Below are 21,261 nucleotides of genomic sequence, written 5' to 3' on the forward strand. Positions count from 1 at the left end.
CTAGAGACCAGAGTTATTATGTACCCTCCTGAGTCATCCTCTCTTCTACCCACAATTACTGAGAAAAAAAGGCAGCTTTTTAACCATTAACCTGCTGAATGTACATGCAGATAGACTGGCGATGTGGGGACTATACACACACACAACACAAGTGAGGCACATGATGGGTGTTGGTGACACACACTGTGGATTGAGACGTGGTAGATGGATGAACAGTACATACAATTATAGGTAGGAGAGATACTCCCACAGCAATTAAGCACTATGTACACGACGTACACACTTATAAGTGAAAACACATTAATTTCATTCAGTGTATATGCACACACACAAACACAAATGCATGCACACAGACATGCACAGAATTCGTGGTATCTGAAATTAGAGCTCGAAAGGAGCTGACAAACCGCACTCTTATTGACTTATTCACTTTCATCCTTCTGTACAGACACAATACCTCACATTCTTAATGATACACTGGGATACATAAAAAAAGATGGGATGTGACAATACATTTCTTTAAAAAGGAACATGAATAAATGGGAAGTCCCGGTGAATGAAAAATATCTGCTTAAAGAAATCATGACTCAAAGAGAATGAAATACACCCACACTGTCTGACTGAAATGCATCAATATGTGCTCCCTTTCATGCACTAACACACACGGCGTTCAGAGACACACGGGAGGAAGACACAGAAATAAACAGGCTGCAGAGTCTCCATTCAATAGCCACTTCCGTACCACAGATATTCACATGCATAGGAAAAATACACATTTTAGACACACGCACTGATACACACACGGACACTCAGAGACACATGAACAAAATACATAGCTTATTAGTCTGTCTTTGAAAAGGCACGGCCTCTCAATAGCATCATCTACCTCTCCCCTCTCTCCATTGTCCTCTCCTCACATCCATAGCCAGCCAATGAATGAGGAAACAGCCGCTACCTGTAAATGAACCACACGCTCCTGTTTCTGGGGCCCAGTGACGGCCACGAAGAAGAGAGGGAGAGAGAGAGATCTCTCTCTCCGCAACCCCCCATTGCCATGTCCCCCCCTCCTCTCTCGCGCGCGCGCTCTCAAACCCCCTCCCCCCTCCTCCTCCTCCTCCCGCTCCCGGTCTTCCAGCGAGAGCTCAGCCGGAGAGCGCCGCGAGAGTGGAGGAGAGAGTGAGAGAGGTGGGTAACGAGAAGGAGAGAGACAGCGTGATGGTCTGCACCCGGCATACTTCAGACAAGAGAAAGACATTGTGAATGAAAAGAGAGAGAGAGAGAGAGAATACCAGCTATTATCCCAACAGGGAGAGAGTGTATGGAGTGTGTGCTGCTACATGACGGGAAGAGGGTTTGGCTGCAGAATATGGGAGATGGAGAGCTGAATTTGTGGTGTGGAGATGCGGGGGATGGGTACAAATATAAGGCGACACAGGGAGAGACTGTGCTCGAATTGCACATCCACTGACTGTTGTATCACAGATATACTAACAGCTGATTCTCACCCTGGATTTACTCACACTCGCTAACTTTTCTGTCGCTCCCTCCTCTCCTCTAAATCAGAACTGTCATCACCACACAGGCTAACAAACACTCTTCCTCTCTCTATATCTCTCTGAAATAGTATTTGACATTCTCTCAAATGCCTAGCTGCAGTGAGGGAACATGCTCCCTATCACCTTGCTCTTAATTGAGCACCACTTCACCACAGTGCTGCAATTACGCTTAACCAGCTTAGCACAGGTAATATAACCCCAGTGGCTGCTATTTCCATTTAGAACACAAGCGCAGCTGCATTAAAGCGAATGCCTTTTTGTAATGACGGTGGCAGCGGCTCAGCACAAGGGTAATGTCGGCTACAATGCGTAAGAGGCTGTAAAACCCCGGGGTGGCGACTGTTAAGTCTCACTAGCCCAGGGACCTAACCATTGCTTGGTGTCTCAGCCTCCTCATGACTCATCAGCAGGATGATGTACATACACACAAAGACACACACACTCTCACAGGCATAGTCAGATGCACACCAACTCTCGAACAAACACGCATAGCTTCATAAAACACAGCTGCAGCTGCCCAGGGCTGAGCTGCAGCTTCAGACAAATGCCATGTAGGACAAGTACCCTCCCCCCCTCTACCTTTCATTATGGCATTATTGTGTTCAGTGTAAACAAGCAACAACAGACGAGAGAGAGAGGCATGTGGCGGGATGTATCAAAGAGACAAGTGCATTTGTCTGGTTGAGCCAAAAGGGGCAGAGCTGAAAAATGACATGGCTGCTCTTTGTGCCTTCACCGCTGACGTGTTCACACAGCGAAACAATAGAGAACAAGCGCTGCTCAGGATCTGCAGAGAAAATGGACACATGCAGCAGACAGGATGGTATGAAAGCACAATAGGCGAAACAAGTGAGCACGCGCGCACACACATGAACCTTCTGCGTGTCAACTATTTAAAATCACCTTAAATGGCCTCACAGTCTTTCCTTACAGTAATAAACCCAGAGAGCAGACAGTTCAGTGGCTGCCCACGCTCATGTGACAATCCACAGCCAAACTATATCAGAGGCTGCAGCCAATCAAGTTCATCTTTGTTTTATGACTCCATCTATTTTCTAAACTGGTATCCTGTTCAGGGAAGTGCTAGGGCCGGTCCCAGCATGCATTGGGAGAAAAGTCAGGGACAATTTGAAACGTTACAGGGGAGCAGACAAAGAATAACACTCACATTTACACGTTGCCAGCAGTTTAGACTTTCCCAACTTACTTATTGACCGATCACAGGTTGTAAGTGTCATAGCAACTTTTCTTACCTGGGGCCATCAGTGCCGTCGTAGGCTCCAACAGTGACGTTACGGAAAAGCTTCCTCTTGGCTTTCTCGCTGCGCGTCTCTGCAAGGCACATGCAAGAAAAACACATGCTCAATTTAAACACCTTCAGCTTCCGTCATGACACCTTCATGACGGAAGATCATGAAGGTGTTTTGCACCGTTTTAGAAGTATTGTGTCTTTAGTGCAGATCACAAACGAATCAAATATATTTTTGATATATACTGTATATATTTTCCCAGTTTTCTACATGGCATATAGTTTGCTTGCTGCCTGAACAGTGCAGCTGTGGAAATAGGAGACAAGTTCATTTCTGCGCTGTACGTGTGCCACTGTCTGCTGCAAAAGAAGCTGCTGGTAAACATGAGTGTGACATGTGCTGGGTGTTACAGTGACTGAAAGGATAATTCCAGCCTGAGGGAGTAGGTAACCCATTTTCTCTCCAATCTATGTGCTATTTCCTATTACTGGTATGCGTCTTATGAGAGTTATCTCAAAACCATCAATAGCTAATTTATTTTAAATTATACATGAACAATTGAAAAAAAAAAGAAGAAAAGTTTTGTCTTACCTGATCGATTGTCTTTGCTGAGAGCCGCCACCTCTTCTACACAGTCTGACGGAAACCAGCCAGTACGACCTTTCGCTGTTCCTTCCCAGTATCCCCCTTCTCCTACACTTAACACTGAGACAGAGAGATAGACAGATAAATCGATAGCATAGATGGATGGATATAATTTAATTTGGCTAGTAAATCATTTATCACAAACTCTTACACTGTAATAAGTCTGAAGCTCAACCTTCCGTGTTTACCTCAAGCCATTTTTTTAATAACAATATTGAACAGTCCACTGAGAATGGAGAGGAACATGTATTGTGATGACTGGATGTGTCTGCTGGTGCTTCTCATTTCTCTTGTTTACAATCCTCTCTTCCCTCATGAACATCTCTTCATGCTGTTGATGTTTTAGACACAGTAGTTTCAATTATTTCCGGAATTAAACTCTATTGCAACTGCACTGGAAGTACAGGATCTCAGCATTACACAAAATCATCTCCAGTTGAGAACGTCTAGCTAATTGTCCTCAAACAACAACATGATTAAAAAGATGTCTTGGGCAAGTTTTTCTTACATTCTCTTAATTGACTTTTTGTGAATTTGCTCTATCTCACCTTTAACTCTGTCGCCTTTGTTAAGTGAGAGCTCTTTGTCTCCGCCAGCAGAGTACGCCCGAGTGGCCATGTAAACCCGCCCTGGCACTGCGCTGTACATACGCTTCATCTGATCTCCACCACTGCCCACTGAGGTTGCACTACAGAGGGAGAAAGAAAGAGAGTCTCTTACAAAACCAAGAGATTAGACTGTGTTGCACACTGTGGAAAAACAAGTGAGACAAAGTGAGACAACATACAGCTTATCAGGCTTCATCGGAGACAGACAGTAGTTGAGTCATACCAACAGTAATGCGTGCAGCAATCTTGTATTTACAAACAGTGACCAGTAATTGTAGGTCAGATATATACAAAGTGCTAAGAATTTTAACACAGTGCGCCTCAAATATTTGCTATAATAATACTATAGAGTACATACTATTAGGGCAGTTAGTACACAAGAAATGAATGTAGGGTTGAAATTAATGTCATTTAGTATACATGGAATTAGTGTTTCAAAATTAAAAAAGACACAAATAGCAAGTACCATACATTTTGTGTCAACAGGGATTTTTCTGGATTACTATCTCAAAATAATCCAGTATCTCAACAACTTTTAGATAGATAGGGCAATGATTGGTTCAGACATTCATAGTTCCTTGATGATGAATAACTTTGGTGATCTAGCAGCACACCTAGTGCCATGATGATGACAAAATTTTAATTTTAATTTGTTCAATACTTTTTTTTTTGAATACCCGCCAAACTAATATCCTTCCCATCAGCCTCAACTTTGTGTTTAGTCCTAATTAGCAATGTTAGCATTGTAGCATGCTAAACCAAGATGGTAAACATCAGCACGTTAATATCTGTCATTGTAAGCACAACTGTACAGCCTCCCAGAGCCACTAGCATGGCTGTAGACTCGGCGGAGAAATTGCATCACTGTCTGACATTTTTTAAACATATTTCAGACTGTGAGGAGCTCCTCTATTGATTTTACCCTGCAGGACAACATCCACACTTAAAATATGTGACATTCTTGCACCTAAAAATAGTATACTGTATGCATCTGAGACACAAATAGTAACTTTCCTGCATACAGCAGATGGTAACTGGAGAGTTAGTGAACCCCGTTAGTACATAGCCTTAAAGGACCTGGTCAAAATATGAATCCACCACTCTCCCTATCTGCATTAACACCGTATATATTCCTTCCTTACCCCTGTCTGCCTCTCGGCTGTCGGTGCCTCTCCTCTGTGTCACTTTGGCCTCCTCTACCCCGGGATGGGGAGCGAGTACGAGTTCTGGGGCTGCTTGAGCTTCTCATGCCGATGGAGGCCCTGCGTTGGCCCTGCAGAAACGCACAAGTCCCACATGGGCAGAACTTCAAAGCTGATCCTGTAACTTACTATATGTCAAAGACTGAAAAAGAAATGCAACACCAGCAAAGCATATCTATTATCACAAAGATCAGCAGATGAGCATCCACCTAATGGTCCTCAGTACCTGTCCCGGGTTGGGATTGGTTGCAGCCTTGTTGGGCAGGGCCAGGGGGTCAGACTGGGTCATGGAGTTATCGCTGTTAGCGCGCAGTAGGGGGTGGGAATGAAGTGAGGGGAGAGGTAGAGTGTAGGCGCTCTCTTTTCGCTTGGGAACATACTTTGGCGATTCCAAAAAGGGCACTGAAGATGGGAGGTGTGAGGTTAACGGGTGAGGGATCAGAGGTGGTGAGTGAGAAGGATTAGGAAGTGAGGAAGGGCAGTGGGGTTTGATGTGACAGGATGAAATAGAGGGAGGAATTAGGGAGATTGTTAGGGAAAAAGAGGGAGATCGTAAAGGCAAAATACATGATATTTTCAGGAAAGTACAAAGAAAAGCAGGTGTGAAACTGCAAAACTTGACAAGCCCCCTCAGACGAGACAGTTTGGCACGATAGCTTACCTATGTCAGAATCTTTATGGTTTTTGAAGATTTCCCCAAGTTCAAAGTGACCAGACATTATAGCTAGCTGCAAACACAAACAAAACAAAACAAGATTTAATTAGATAAGCCATTGTAGTTATTGCTATTTTTGTTATATTGTGTTGTCTGCTTTTTCTCTTTTAGTTTGTGACAAAACTGTTGGTCAAAGCTACTCAAAAAAATAAATGCAATTTCACTTTAAAAACATGATAAAACTGTGTACAGTTTTAATTGATAGTCAAACCATTTACCTGAAAAGGGGTCTGACCAAGCTTGTTCTTTGCCTCCTTATTTGCTCCCCTGTACAGAAGAACGCGGACACAGCTTTCCTGATTATTCACAGAGGGAAAGTGATGTGTTAACACCGTTCGGGAGAACAGCAGTAGTAATTATGGTAATAATAGTTTCATATGAGGGAATCTGTTTCCATACTTGCCTTGTTGTACAGGGCAGAAATGTGAAGTGCAGTGTTCCCTGAGGCATTTTGAGAGGAGGTTTCAGCCCCATAAAACAACAGATGCTCCAAGTGCTGTGCAAAACCGTTCTGGCAAGCCTTTAAGTGTCAATAGCGTGATAGAAATATCCAAAAATTGTCAGAATCAAAAAGTATAGAAAGAGACAAGTTAAAGTGAAGAGGGGGATTTCATATCTGACAGTTTCAGTAGAATAAAATTAGGCAGAAAAGGGGAGATTAAAACTATATTGCAAAAGAGAAACAATTAGAATTGAAGGGAGATGTCTTACATCCACATTTAGATCCATAATTACTCTTACAGAAAAACAGGTCAGAGACAATTACATTGCACTGTGATGGAAAAGAAAGTAAACAGAATTCATTCAAATAACAGAAATGAGCCTTCAGCAGCCTGAGAGGTTTCCTCGTGTCTTTCTGCAGAGACTTAAATATCACACGATATGTACAAAGTAAAGAACGACAAAAACCAAAATAAAATACCATGACAACCAGCTTGCAGCACAAACACAAATTTACCAGAATGTCACAGAGACATAATGTAGGCAATTCACACGCTTCTACAGTAAGAAAGAGATAGTATCCAATGCTCTTTCTGAACTGGACTCTTGAGATGACCCAGATTTGTTTTAAGGAAACCATGTGGTCAGTCACTTCATTCAGTTTATCCACATTTTTATCACATCACGATTCTGAGGGGAAGATGAGATGGTAGGATGAAGGGTACCTTGTGTATTTCTTCCATTCCAAACTCTTCTTCATCCCTGTGCTATGGAAGGAGAGAGAATGGAGATATGAGTGAGGAAGGCTGAGACGAGAGGAGTGTGAGAAAACGCTGAGAGACGGAGGGCGATGGTACAAGACATCAAACAGAGATCAGACAGGGACATGTTGGTGCATAGCTTAAGTTAAATGAGGCGAGACAAAGACCAAAGATGCTTAATGTGAAAATATAAAAAGGAAACAAATGAAACCACATGGAAATCAATGGATGTATAGAAAGGTAGATTAATAATATTAAAATGTCCATTGGTACCTGGTGGGACTCGTCCCAGCCATTCTCATCCTTTGTCCCCAGCCTCGCCCTGTAATACAGCAAGGTCTCGCAGCAGGAAGTGTCGCCCCCTGTCAGTACAGTGTGGTACAGCGGGGTCAGGCCATAGCGGTCTCTGTAGTTTGGAGATGCTCCAAGGGACAAGAGAGCCTGGCAAGGAGAGACCAACGAAAAGCATCACTTTTCTAATAAAGGTGGATGTGCAGATTCTGTGTGTAGTGAGAAATAGACGAGCTGAGAAAGAAAGACTTTGGGTATATGGCTGGGACTTATTTTACTCGTGATGCTGCGGCTGATCAATACAACACACGGTATAAATCAAATGATACTAAGTCATTGTGAGAAACATGTTTATGTCTAAATCAATTATATGTATATATAGTTTGATTATTTAACATTTGATCTCATATATATATATATATATATATACTATCAGTGTTATATTGCATATTGAAGCTGCAGGGATTGACAAAATAATATATTTCATGGCAGAAATACTTGCCTGGCCAACTTGAGTCTGTTTGCAATATATATATGCGACTTTAATTCAAAGTCCTTACCATCAGCCCAGCATGATTGTGAGCCCTAACAGCTTTGTGCACCGGTGTGAAGCCATCTCTGCTCCTAAAGTCCAAATGAGAGCCGCCCTGAACCAGCAGCCTGATGCCCTCCACCGGCAGGCCCGACTGCATGGCTATGGAGAGCGGGGTCTCTGACCCACAGAAGAGGAAAGGGTCAGGAAGGGTGGTAAGTAGAAGAGTGTAAGTGAAAGCCTTTCATATCACCACCCCAATACCACTTGCACAATCATTTATTTGAAATTAAAGAATGAATTTAGTCAAAATTGGTATTTCCACAGTGAGAGTCAGCACACACAGCAAACTCACCTCCACTGTCAGGGTCATGGAAATTTGAATCAAGACCTTTATCAAGGACTTTTGCCATTTTCTCTATTGCTCCGGTCTGAATGTAATCCAGGAACTTCTTCAGACTGGCCTGAGAGCGGTAGAAGAGGAAGGAAAGGAATATTTGAGTAGAAATGAGTACTGTGCACCAGCAATATTCAATAGACACAAGAAGAAATACCTTTGTGCTGAGTTTGGAGAGCGCCTTTTCATCCAGATTCGTCTGTTTATAAACTCTAGTTTTGTACCTAAACTGAGTACAGAAAAAGATACGTGTGAAAACTGTGATTCATCGTCATGCTGCATCACAGTTCAGTTTGATGGTGAAATGGTGGAAATAACAAATATATATATTTTTTTGTGCAGTAAATATGTACTTCAGATGATGTTTTACGATCTGAACTTTAAAAAAGCAGAGAAGCAAAGCTAGGAATGCAAATTCATTTTAAAATTGATTTTTATTTTGTATTCAGAAGTCAGACTTGGTTGACTGCTTCTTGGGAAAAGCGTAATCACATGTAGAGTAAGGTAGCATTGGAATGCATTGCTTACATATCCATAAAGCAATATATATCATAGGCTCTGACGTAAATCGAAATATATTTTACTCACTGATAATACATCCCGATAATACACCTTAACCTGTACCATGGTTAAGAGACCACAGACTGTGTATTGTTTGAATATTTTTCTTTCATTCTCTGTAAATGTTAATTATACACAGGCAGCAGTAGTTTTTACGGGCTGGTCTTAATGTTTTTTAATCTTCTCTACTCTGCAATGATATATATAATTAGGCAGTGAAATAAAAAAAAAACATTGCTCTAAAATATGGTCTAGAGAATTAGTCTTCTAAACCCCCATTCTGCCAAAAACACAACATCCACATCAGTACTGTACAGTAATGGTAAACCATTGAAGATTGCTGAGGTGAGATCAGCTGACAGCTGAACTGAACCACATGCTGCACCTCAGACAGCCAAAGAACAGCTGCATATTTCAAGCATCAGAGGTGGGTTTGGCCAGCATAAAAGAGCAACCGGCCTAATATTTGATACTAGTTTTATCTGAAAAGTAATGGCACAAAGTAAGAACTAAACTTATCAAGAAACTCCTCTATACCAACGAATACTGGTCCAATTCAAGCACTGACGTTATTCAAAATGCCATTACTCGTGTTATAAATACATACACTCATGGAGCAGTGAGATACATTCTGCTGTGGAGCAGCAGTCCTCATCCGGAACCTTGTCAAGAATGTAAACACTCTGGTTCGAAGCCAAAAACGTGAGTGTGGGATATTTCTCAGCCCCACCCAGCTCGTCAACATTTACAGCAGCTGGACCACCAGAGGGCACTGTGAGATAATTGTATCACAGCATGACAAAATCATATTGATGTCATCTCAGAGCCCACTTCCCAAAAAGTGGAGAAACATAATATAATTTGTAGGTTATATAAAGCACAGAATGCAATTAAGTCCATGAGGTGGATATTATATTTGTAAAGATTGGTTCATTTACTGTGTTGAACATGGGAATTCTAATAAAAAAGTAAGCAGCGAGTAATTTGTCTGCAATTGTAGAACACTCCTTATGTGCAATAACATTTTCACAGTATGATGCAGTACCATAGTTAATGTCATCAAACAACAGAAGCTTCAAAAGATCAAAGATGCACACAAAAGATTCTGTTGTTGAACTGTTTTTCCTGTATTTGGTGATGACAACAATGCTATATTTTATATTCAGTAATAACAAGTGCACTCAGTCAGGGCCGTTGCTACCACTGAAGAAACTGACGTCAAGTCCAATGTATCTTTTGTGGAAATTTGGGGGGGTTGTTGTAACACTTTTTGGATATTTTAGAAGCTGATTTCTTTGCATTTTTAAGACCCCAGTAAATGTAAAATCCTGGCTATGGTCCCGTCGCTGTCCCACTATTCCCACCTCCATACCTCCAGGTAAGGCACCCCTTTCTCAAAGGTCTGCGAGTAGTCTCGGAGGGCCCTCTCCTCCTCCAGGAACTTGGCGTCCCGTCCGTCTCCAGCCGGCTGGAAGAGGCCGTAGTTGTAGACGTCCCACAACGTCTCATTGAGGGAGCAGATGATCTGCTGCTTAGCGCTCCATACTGTGCAGTCCTGGTCAAACTGGAGACACCTCTGACAGACACAGAGAGAGCAAATACATCATTAATGTTGTCAATTCAAACAAAAACACTTGCTTAGGTTTAGGCAACAAAACCACTTTGTTAGGTTTCGGAAAAACATCATAGTTGGGCTTAAAATAACTGCAGGAAAACGTGAACAGCATAACATGAATACGGAAAACAGGTCACAAACATCAGTATCGCAACTTTCGGACACAAACACTGGTCTCCGGGTTGAAAGTTCTGTGTTTGTCTGATCCATCCACCAAACATCCCACCAACCCTGTGTGGCTTTTTGTACCACGTCATCTCACTCCTGGAGAATGTTCTCTCGCAGTCTAATAATGATGGGATGGGTTTATATTGTAGATACTTGAAAGCCCGGTCCGCCTCATACAGACGCTAAAAGGTGCCTTGTGCATCAGGTATCGGAGGCAGAGTGACAAAGCGTCAGTATTTGACGTCCTGGGAATGAGAATGGGCTGAAAAGTCAGTTATGCACATTCAAGAACTTGTCAGCTCAGTAGTTCAATCTGAAAAATCTGATTTTAGTATACAGTTTTCTCTCTGCCTCTAGCACCAAAAAACACACCAGGCAGTGACAAACTGAGGCTCGCCACCATAAATTACTTTTGTCTGGCAGGCGTGTTCATGTGTTTCAGGCGGGAAGACATTCTTTGTGACATTTTCTTTTCACAGGAGTCACAGTTTACCGTTTGGCTGTTTGGCTCCGTCTCCAAGAAAAGTCAATATCATTAAAACAGCAACCAATTTAATGGTAGTGTGTGTGTGTGTAGGTGTGTGTGTGTGTGTAAACTTGCGTGCACACAATTATATTAACACACAGCTATATTTAGTCAGTTTGGCTAAATAGCTAGCCACTGGCATTTTATCATTACGGATTAATAATGTAGCATGACTGTTTTAACATCAGTTGGTGAATGATGGATGCACAAGTATTTGGTATGTGCAGATTATGCATTAATTTAAATAATTAATCGTCTGCCACATCCATGGAAATTCGATGACATATGCTATCCTTATAGTCTATCAGTGCTATCAAGATATTCAGGTCTATTTATTTTCACAGCACTGTATCTCTTTACACCTGATGGAGAAGTAAAGATTCTATACAGGGATACATCTTTCCCTTTGTGATTTCTTTCACTTTGATCCCTCCATACACAGTGTCAGATTTACACCACAATCCAGGGGGAGAGAGAAAAACCTAGCTTTAAGAGAAGCTCCTACACCTCTTACTATATCACCCTGGATGTATGCACTACTAGATTTCACGGTGATTTGTGCACTGCCCATGTCCTCACATTATTACATTTCCACAGGAAGACCATCTTTTTTGTCCTTTTCTTATTAAACTCTGGAGCCTGAGGACAGAGCTGACCGGGAGCAAGTCTTTACCAGCAGCCACTGAGAGCTCTGAACGAGATGTATGCATCCGTGCTATTGTTCCATTTCAGAGAACTCCAAGTCAAATTGCACAGCTCAGCACAGTTTCATGTCCCCCCCCCGCTAGGTTGCACTATTTGATAGTGTAGCCAACTCTATTGGCATGGCAACCAGTTCATTAGTGAAGGCAGGAACCCGTTGCCGTAGCAATGTCTTGGTGGTCCCTAGGAGGTAAACCACATGATGGGGGTGTGTGCGTGTGTATGTGTATCTGCATGCATATAAGTGAGTTGTGAAGTATACGCGTGTCTGTGTGTTCTTACGTGTGTGTAATTGTGCAGTGTTGTGTACATATTTCAACAGTGTGTGTGTGTGTGTGTGTGAGAGAGAGAGGTCGATTGGCTAATCCTTGGGTGAGAAGTCTAATGTAATGTACACTGTATATTACAGCGACACTTCTTTCCCCTTTGTTCGGTTTTATTCAACCAAGGGTTTTCTGGGATCTATCTGGCAGTACTTGTCCTCAGAGTTATTTGGACATTCACTGCGCAGTATTAAGCTTTTTTCAAATGCGTATATCTTCCTCTTTGTTTATTCATTTCCTCACCTCTCTCTTCCTGGCATTTATTTCCTCCCCTCCCTCTCTTCAGCTCTCCTAATTCAGCTAAATAATATTACAGCTGCAAGGTTTGGGGTGCGGAGTGTTTTTTTTTTCCAGTCATGTGCAGAGCGGAATATGATGCCTGTGGCGGACAAAGACCTAAGAGCAACGCAGATGCCTTCCACATATTCCTTCCTTTCCAGCGTCACTCACTTCCCCAGCTCTCCCTAAACTCATTAAAACCTATAAGATAATTAGCAATTACTGTTATATTGAGGGCAGATTAGCTGACATGTAGAACAGTCGGCATGTTTAGGGAGTTGAAAATGGAGAAAGGGCGGTTGGGGGGGGGGGAGGGGTTACAGTGGGGCACCCACTCTCACCTGGATATGGCGAGTGTGGGCCGGCCAATTCTCACCTGCCGCCGCTGTACAGCGGAGAGCTATTGTAAGTGTGAATTGATACTAACTTCAGTTTTGGAAACTAATTATGACCATCCCTGACCCAAGGCAGATGCTTACATGGTATTGTTGGCTGAATATGTCAACACACATAACACATAACACGCTCTGTGTTTTTTCCTACTTCCTTTTGGGATTCATCCCTGGGCGTGTGGGATGGCTGGAATGAAAATGCTTTGAAATAAGTTCTGTGCTTGTACATTTGTTCACACTATTTGGCTAATGTAAAAAAAACATAATTATGCATCAAGTACCCATGGGTTCTTCTCAGCAACACACTTGAAACAGATGTAGATGTCAACACTGCAGAAAAATGTGTATTTAAAAAAAAAAGAAGTAAAGTTTTGTCTACTTGCACAAAGATCAGAATCAGAAATAGTTACATAAGCCAAACCCACTACTCCCTTAACATTGTAAAGTTGCTTCTGTTTGTTGAATTAAATCTATCTATCTCACTCTGAGGCAGTGACACCAGAGAGAATTGGCTTGAGCTACTTCCTCATTTGGAAAGACCTCCCATCAGTGCTCCGTTTGCAAGGGAGACTTTTCTTTCTATATACATAGATAACTAGACTTTGTGTTTTTTGATTGAGCGTGACAATTCATTCTTAAAATGTTTTACTCTTTTTTTCTCACAAATTACAGATGTGAGGAACTGAGCTGTGCTACACGAATGTCTGCCTCAACTGTAGATTTATGTCAGTTTCAGAATAGGGGTCAATTGTTTCATGTGTAGGTGTCTTTGTTTCATGAAATGTTTGCATAGTGCTTGGCCGGAGTGTTTTTGATGAGAACATGCACCTACTGTTTGTTTGATGTCAGGAATTCCAATGCGGAACACCATCATGGTCAGGAAAGTGTCATCCATGGGAGCCACTGTGGTCATGCTGCGCTCCATGAGAGCTCGTCTCTTCTGCAGCGCATTCAGGCCTGCTTGATGAGGCTGATGATTGGCTGCGGCGGGATAATGCTGTTGCTTATTGGCTGGTTGATGATGTAGCAGGGCTTGATTGGACATGTATGCGATACCACGGTTGCCCGGCCTCAGCGCTCGGTCTGCTCTCTGTCTACCGACCACAATGGCTGCTGGTTTCACCACCTCGCCACTTTTCCCTTCCCAGGATTGTCGTCCTCCCGTCATTTCCATCTCCTCCAGACCCTCTAACTCTCCATTCTCCATGTCACGGTCATCTTCCCCTTCTCCGTTTTCTCTTCCCTGCTCCTCCTCCTCCTCCTCATCCTCCCAATCTTTGTCATCCTGGCCGGGATAAAAGTGTTCGTTATTTCCCAGCATCCTTTGCTGGGCAGGTGTCACTGCAGAGAGGGCTGAGTGACATAGCTGTCATGGTGACAAAACATGGCTATCCCATGAGACTGGCTTCATCCTTAGAAACATGCTGTGGGAAACAGGCAGAGAAGGAAGTAGGGTCATTTAACTCTTATAACATCATTGATGGAGTGAATTTAGCCAAATTAGAAATGATGTAAAAAGACATGTGCAATAATAGAAAAACTAGCCACCGGCAATGCTAATAAGTCCACATGTGTGAATGAGCACACAGCTGGTCCACATTTTCCATTTAGCCACTGGGAATGCATCGGGGAAAAGCAGGCTGATGAAAGACAGGCTATATATAAACTCTGTGAATTTGCATCACAGGTTCTTTGCAGAAGAGTGAGTTTGATATGAAATTCAGCTTCACATGAGGTCAAGATCATCGCAACGATGTGGTAATGGAGCTGACCAATGTCTGAGGCACAACCCAGGGCTAACAGCTAAATGTGAGCTCCTTAAAAGGAAAATTCCACCCTCACATACTTGTACACTGTCATACATCAACAGTTTTTGATTGTGATGCTGGAGTGATTTATAAATTAGGTGTTGTGATTGTCCTTTTTGCCTACTAACTGCAATGAACATGTCGACATGGTTCACTGATGTGATATTTTTCCCACAATACTTTGTGACAACCTCTAGAAACATGCCTGAACTTATTACACAAAGTTTGGTGCAGCTATTACAGCCATAATAAAAGCAATACAGCTGGCAGTATACTTCAAATCAATTTCAGTTTTTTGCACAAGCAAGATTATGGATTTGGAACAAAAAACATAGGGCTTGTGCATTGATTGTTGCTGGGTAGAAAGCCTATGGCCAAGTGAGCTTGTCAATATTTCACACATGCTACAGTGATTTTTTTCATACCCTTTAACCCACCCACTAGGTGCAGTAGGTGAGAATTGTTTGCTTACATACAGTATCTGTAAATCATTTGTGCAGTGTGTTTTCAGTTGAATTCTATTAGTTCTAGCACAAACCGGTGTATTTATTGCTTTGAGGAACTTACGTTCCCTGTCTGCAACATACTCTATGGTCTGTTCTTTCAACAACTTGCAAGCTTTTCCAAGTAGCATGGACACCATTAAATGAACAGACCAATTGGGGCTTGTTCCAAGACGTTATCTGGATAACTAAACATCAGTCCACGTTCTGGATTTAAGAGGTTTTAACTCAGCAAAGGTATCGAGATAACTCCGTAAACCCGCATTCTCTCAGTGTGCAGTTGACAGTCTGAGAATATTCCGAAATGAATTTCAATTTGAAGTATGCTGCAAAAGTTCAGGAGTTTTTCCAGCACAGAAAAGCAACAGTCATGTCCCTTAATTGAAACTGGGGGACTGACATCAAAACATGATCATTACTGTTGAAGATTTAGATAGCTGAAGCATCTCCTGCTGCAAAACTCAACTGACATTACATGAAAAATATCTTTCTTGACATGATGTCAGGTCTTCTGCATTTGGCCAGTTATGTGCAGAGAGAAAAAAATACTATCAAACAATAATGATGGATCCGCAAATACAACTTGCATCACAGCTATTTTAAAAACAGTCTTAAAAGTGTCTCAGGGTGAATTTTTGCTTTAAGATTGTGTCATTGCTTCAGTGTGTTTCAGATTTGGCATACTGGCGCCTCCATATGCGCGGTCCTGGTTTTTGGTGGTGAAGTCTGGCTATAGGGGCTTTGCCATCATGCAGATCTGGACCGTTGCCAACAGCCACCTTAATGATGGTGAATGACGCAGGGAATCTCCCACCGTCTCATTGGCAGTTTGGTGCTCTGAATATCATATGACTCGGGAGCCTGAAATAGATGCGTATCAGGACAGATGGAACTCAATAAAATATCAGATGAAATTAGGACACAGATCCAAAATCATTCAATCACAGATCACCGACATGCAAACACTTAAAGAGTCAATCCGTTTTTAGTAAAATATGTAGAAAACATGGTGCTGATGAAGGTTAAAGGGGCATTAAGTGATCTATGGCTTTTGACTTATTAACCTCTATTGGTGAGCAAGGACATCGACAGGTGCCTGGCACAGCTTAGCCTGTAATTGAAATAAATAATAATGTAGAGATGAAGAAGCTCATGGTCAGAGATCCAATAAAAACATTTGATGAAGAGGTCATAGACTATACTCATGTTCAAAATACTGCAACAAGAGGAGTACTTTGGGGTTTTTTTTTGGGCTTTAAAACAAAGTGTACTTGCAGCTTTGCCAACACTGGCTCCACCTCTGATTGCTGCACAGTTGAAAATGTGTGTCTGCATGTCTGTGCTTGTCTTTGTGAGGACCACATATCCTTGCAATAACTCGATGATGGAGGTTGGCTGGTTGGTTGTGGTTAGGACTTAGCACTCATCTTAAGTAAGGTTAGATATTAGAATCAAGCTCAAGATTTTAGTTTAAGGCTACATTTGTAGCTTGTGACTCCTTGCAATCTGTTAACATTTCACATAAAAGCAAAGATTTGAGAAAAGTCTGAAACCATAAGTTTACCTTTAGATTGCAGAAATGTATTTTTCCCTACTTTCCTGTACTGCTTTTCATCTCGAGACTCCTCTGATTCATCTTGTGACCCGTCGTGGGGGTCTTGACCCTCAGGTTGGGAACCTTTGGGTTTAAGGTTAGGCTCAATTTTAAAAATGTCTTGACTTTTTAAACATAAAGAGATAAAGATTGACCTAGATATTAGTCAGTATATGTACAAAACCTGGCCAGTTTATGCACATATGCACTATTATGGTTCGTTTCATGCAATGGAACTATACGCATTACAGCTACTGCGACTTTTTAAAAGAACCATATTCTAAATGCCATAATTCAGTCAGCAGTGTTTGACTGATGATGATTGACCGGACGTATGCAAAACAATCCAAGCCTGGACTGTTTATGTCTCACTGGCCAACAGGAAGTTTGCTAGTTGAGCATTTCTGGGCAGAAGAGGACTGGCTGTGGTTGATTCCCCAAGATGCTCTGAGAGTGACAGGGTGGGCCACTTCAACACAAACAAACACAACGCTGTGTCAGAGCCAGTGATACAGGCACGACAGAAAGCTGAAGGAAGGAAATTGTAACCGCTTGAGAATAAAGTGTCTAACCACTTACAATACATTAGGGGAAAGCGATGTGATTAATGAATCAAACATGTTTTGGAGAAAGTGTGTGGCTGACTAATACATATACAACTTTCATTCATTAAGATATTCTAGCACTGGCAGCAAATTTAAGGGTCTCAGTGTCCATCAATAGCCATAAGAGAGCTCAGCTGTTAACAATGGCCTCTGCATTTGTAGGTAATAGCGCACTCGACAACCCACCACTGGACATTTTTCTATGTATGATTTACAGTGCATGACATTTAGGCCAAAAACCTCTCTAATCATAAGCTGACAAAGAGTGGAGTGTTAACACTCACAAGGTTTTACAGATTAACACGATCATTCAAGTACACCAGGAGGGAACAGAGGAGGTTGATTTATGAACAAAGTCTCATCAAATATTGAACAGCGAGTCTGCACTAGGCAAGATAAGGAAGTCGAAGGACAGGCTGAGAGTAGACGGGAGCCTAATAATTGGGATGTAAAAGCGAAGGGGGAATACACAAGGGAGAAAGACGAAGAGAGTCGTAGTTTGCATAAAGCAGAGTAATCAGGTTGAGAGAAAGAACAGGGGGGTGAGAGGACAGCCGTGACTTGAAGAGGAATGAGAGCGAGTGGAGAACTGAGTCAAAATCAACAGTAATGTGAGGAGAACAGGATAAATGGAGGCATAGTCATGCTTAAAGTGCTATTTGATTTTACATTCTAACTACGGCAACTCCAATCACACGTCCTGCAATGCCCCCCTCAGCCTGTGCAACCCATTATAAACATCGCAACTTGTCTCGATTGCCTTCCCCCGTCATGTCGCTCAACTCCTACGCTCTGCCACAACAATAGCTCAGAATTAGTCGGTTTCCTTTTGCCAGCTGTTTGGCTCTCCTGTCTCTGTGCTGGCCATCAGCTCTCCAACTAGTCGTGACTTTTCTTTCTCACGGGGGAACGGTGGTGGCAGAGGGGAATGGATTTCACTCCCTGACAGAACAGTCTTTCTGCACCTTCTGTCAGAGGCTGAGAAAAAAAATCTATTTTCACTGTCTTACACCGAATTTCACTTGAACTGTTCTTAAATATGAATTATTGGTTTATTTATATTTTTCTCTAACTCTCTCTTTTTCTGAGGTCAGGTTAAATAGTCAGGACATCGTGCACCTCCAAAGTAGGCTTATTTGTAGCGTCAGCAAGGACTTAAGGCTTATTTCGGTGTTTAACTTAGGGAACATGATTTAAGTCCAGATTCAATTCCTTATTTTGCTGTGATGGCAGAATTTAAGATTGTGGAGAGGCAACAGTAGTCTGTGGAAACTGCACCATAGACAGATAACATCCGGAGAGCAACCGCTATCTTGTGGTGTACTAAAAAGCATTGGAAGGTCGTCTCGACTTGTCCAACGTTGACTGCTGAAGCGCCATTCCGTGTAAAAATATAATTTTTACACGGAATGAAGACTGTAAATTTTGTCCCACAGGGATTACCGACTACTGTTTTAAGACAGACTTCAAAAAATGTGAACCAAGTATCTTGTAACGCCTAAACATTACACTACTATATTATATCATACGCTTGCCTTCTTTCCTGATCTCATGAGCTCCTGTCTCAAAACTTAAATCGGAATTTCAACAGTGATGCAATGTTAGAGTAGAGAATAGGGACATCTGAAGATTTCAGAAGTTGGCAAAACAAATAGAGCAGCTTGACTTCTGATGATTTGAAGCCATGTGGAGACTCAGAGGATTTCGATAGATTTGGGCTGACGTGGGTTCACAGACAGTAAGGAAATGGAGTGAGAGTAAGAATCAGACACTGATTAAATCAGGATAACGAGGACAGAGATGGATATCCTCCTTGAGCACCTGGAAAGCTAAGATGGATGGACGGAGAGATTTGCAGAGAGAGATCAGTGATATCTCTCGTCTCTACTCGTCTTTGCCTTTTCTGAGATCTTTTCTGCACATCTTGCTTTATGCAAAGCTGCAATAATGACTTTGAGGCTCGTTTGGTTGCTTTCGTCCTTGAAGGGTTCCTTATAAACAAAACATCATGCAGCACTTTTTTAATAAGTCAAACTTAAGTTTACGACGACACAAATTATGCACAATGAAAAATAATGTTGGCTGGGTTGGACTGAGTCCAACTGATTGACTGTTTCATGCCTATTTATTTAAATGCCTATTTAACTGTAAATTCAAAATGGCAAATTACAATATGAACTATCTTCTGTTACAATATTTTACTACTCTGTAGTTTGCCATCATAGCTGTTTTGACAGTGTTGAGTGTTTGCTGCATGGGTGTATCTTCTAGTCTCTAATGAATGTACTATAAAGACCTTATGGACAGTCAGTTCAATTCATACTCTTCTTTTTGTCAATCTCTTTCTGTTCATCTCACTCACTCTCTCTCTCCCTATGTAGGACAGAGCATGTGTATGGATATATTTTCAGTGTATTGGTCCCCGGAAAGTAGAATTGGAGATCACCCAAGGAACAGATTGTCCCACTTTTACGTGCTGCAAAAGTGGAGCGGCCAAGTTGTGTCCTCTATATCCCTCTCTTTCATTGGGTCCCTACCCTTCAGCCTCTTTCCCACCGCCAGTGACGAGGAACCATCAAGAACACTCTAGGCCTGCTCCAACACAAGATGGATGGAATGAGTCACTAAACTGGGGGGGGGGGGGAGATAGCACTCTGTTTTATATGAATGGTGCATCGCTAGCCATCAGATCTGGGGGTGGTGCTCTGACATAGCAGGTAAAGTGGGAAGGGCTAAGCTGGGGTATGATGGGTATCTGATGATAAGCCTGCTAATCAGTAATTAAGTGGATGATTGAAATAACTCTCAGCACTCCATTTCACAATAAACATCCGGCTCTTTCCAGCTTGATCCTCCCCATCGCCACCTCACCAAGGCCAATCTTCTTTGAGGAAAAAGGGGCCACGGCTTACTTCAGAGGTTACACACCGCTCGCCTGATGTTCAAAGCACGTGTGCATGCACATACCCAGTTTGACTCTTTAAGCAGCACTCACACACACACACACACACACATATGTCCTGAATGTCTGGCAGAAAGCAGCATTGAGTGCCAGACCAGTCAGCTTCAGCTTGGCTGGTGGTCTCGTGTAGATCAATGTGGGCTATCTTTCCCCTCAGACCGGATATAATTGGGTCAGGTGGAGCATGCGCTACGGGCCTCGCTAGGGCTAAACTTGGCTGGATGGGCTGAGAGACCTCAATGCAGCACAGATTTAGGAGTGTACATCCCCTGCACAGTTTCTGAGACTTCCTCCTTCCCGTAAACATTGTTTGATTCAGTAGCTAAAGCTCCTTTGTCCCACTACACAACAGAAATCAACTTTTACTTTACTAGCCTGTAACCCTATTTTCATGAACTTATGAATCCGAGTACAGCATAGATTTGTATTGTATTTCCAAGCTCTAAATGGATGATATAAAACATCAAATGTATGCCCATTCTACTCTTTTATTAAAATACATGAATCAAATATTTGTTTTTTTTAGGTGTCCTGCAATTACATTCCCCAAATCAAGTTACCCCCGTGTGAGACACCAACTGCAAGATTGAGGACCTCTACAGAACATAACATACCTTCAGTCTTTTATCTAGTCTATTGCAGTGTAATGAGCAAATACATGTGGGCCAATATATGAGACACACTGTTCTTAGTGTTGCCTTCAGCAATGAATTACATGACACCAGATCCCAGGTCTGTGTGCACATGTCTGTAGCAGACCTGAACCCAGACTTGTGTGTGTTACACTAGTTTACCTGATTTCATGCAACACAAACTTCCCTTTCA

General features: G+C 42.2%; 1 protein-coding gene across 4 annotated transcripts in view; it reads right to left on the reverse strand.

Moving 5' to 3' along the window:
• Window positions 1-21,261, reverse strand: part of LOC116381162 (SH3 and multiple ankyrin repeat domains protein 1-like) — a 37,694-nt gene that overhangs the window by 12,514 nt on the left and 3,919 nt on the right. For 2 of the 4 annotated variants that reach the window (XM_031843048.1, XM_031843047.1), the window contains 15 exons: window positions 13,797-14,388; window positions 10,332-10,535; window positions 8,556-8,627; window positions 8,357-8,465; window positions 8,030-8,181; window positions 7,452-7,619; window positions 7,143-7,184; window positions 6,380-6,496; window positions 6,195-6,272; window positions 5,923-5,989; window positions 5,488-5,663; window positions 5,202-5,332; window positions 4,000-4,139; window positions 3,398-3,511; window positions 2,810-2,888 (listed from right to left, as the gene is read on the reverse strand). In XM_031843048.1, coding sequence (XP_031698908.1) covers window positions 2,810-2,888; window positions 3,398-3,511; window positions 4,000-4,139; window positions 5,202-5,332; window positions 5,488-5,663; window positions 5,923-5,989; window positions 6,195-6,272; window positions 6,380-6,496; window positions 7,143-7,184; window positions 7,452-7,619; window positions 8,030-8,181; window positions 8,357-8,465; window positions 8,556-8,627; window positions 10,332-10,535; window positions 13,797-14,285 — 2,138 coding nt within the window. In that variant the 5' untranslated portion in view covers window positions 14,286-14,388. Of the gene's footprint in view, window positions 1-2,809; window positions 2,889-3,397; window positions 3,512-3,999; window positions 4,140-5,201; window positions 5,333-5,487; window positions 5,664-5,922; window positions 5,990-6,194; window positions 6,273-6,379; window positions 6,497-7,142; window positions 7,185-7,451; window positions 7,620-8,029; window positions 8,182-8,356; window positions 8,466-8,555; window positions 8,628-10,331; window positions 10,536-13,796; window positions 14,389-21,261 lie in introns of those variants that run through there. The other 2 variants (XM_031843049.1, XM_031843046.1) reach the window with 2 other exon arrangements.

This window comes from Anarrhichthys ocellatus, unplaced genomic scaffold (genome assembly GCF_004355925.1).
Source record: "Anarrhichthys ocellatus isolate YVR2014 unplaced genomic scaffold, GSC_Weel_1.0 scaffold4, whole genome shotgun sequence".
NCBI classification, from domain to species: Eukaryota; Metazoa; Chordata; class Actinopteri; order Perciformes; family Anarhichadidae; genus Anarrhichthys; species Anarrhichthys ocellatus.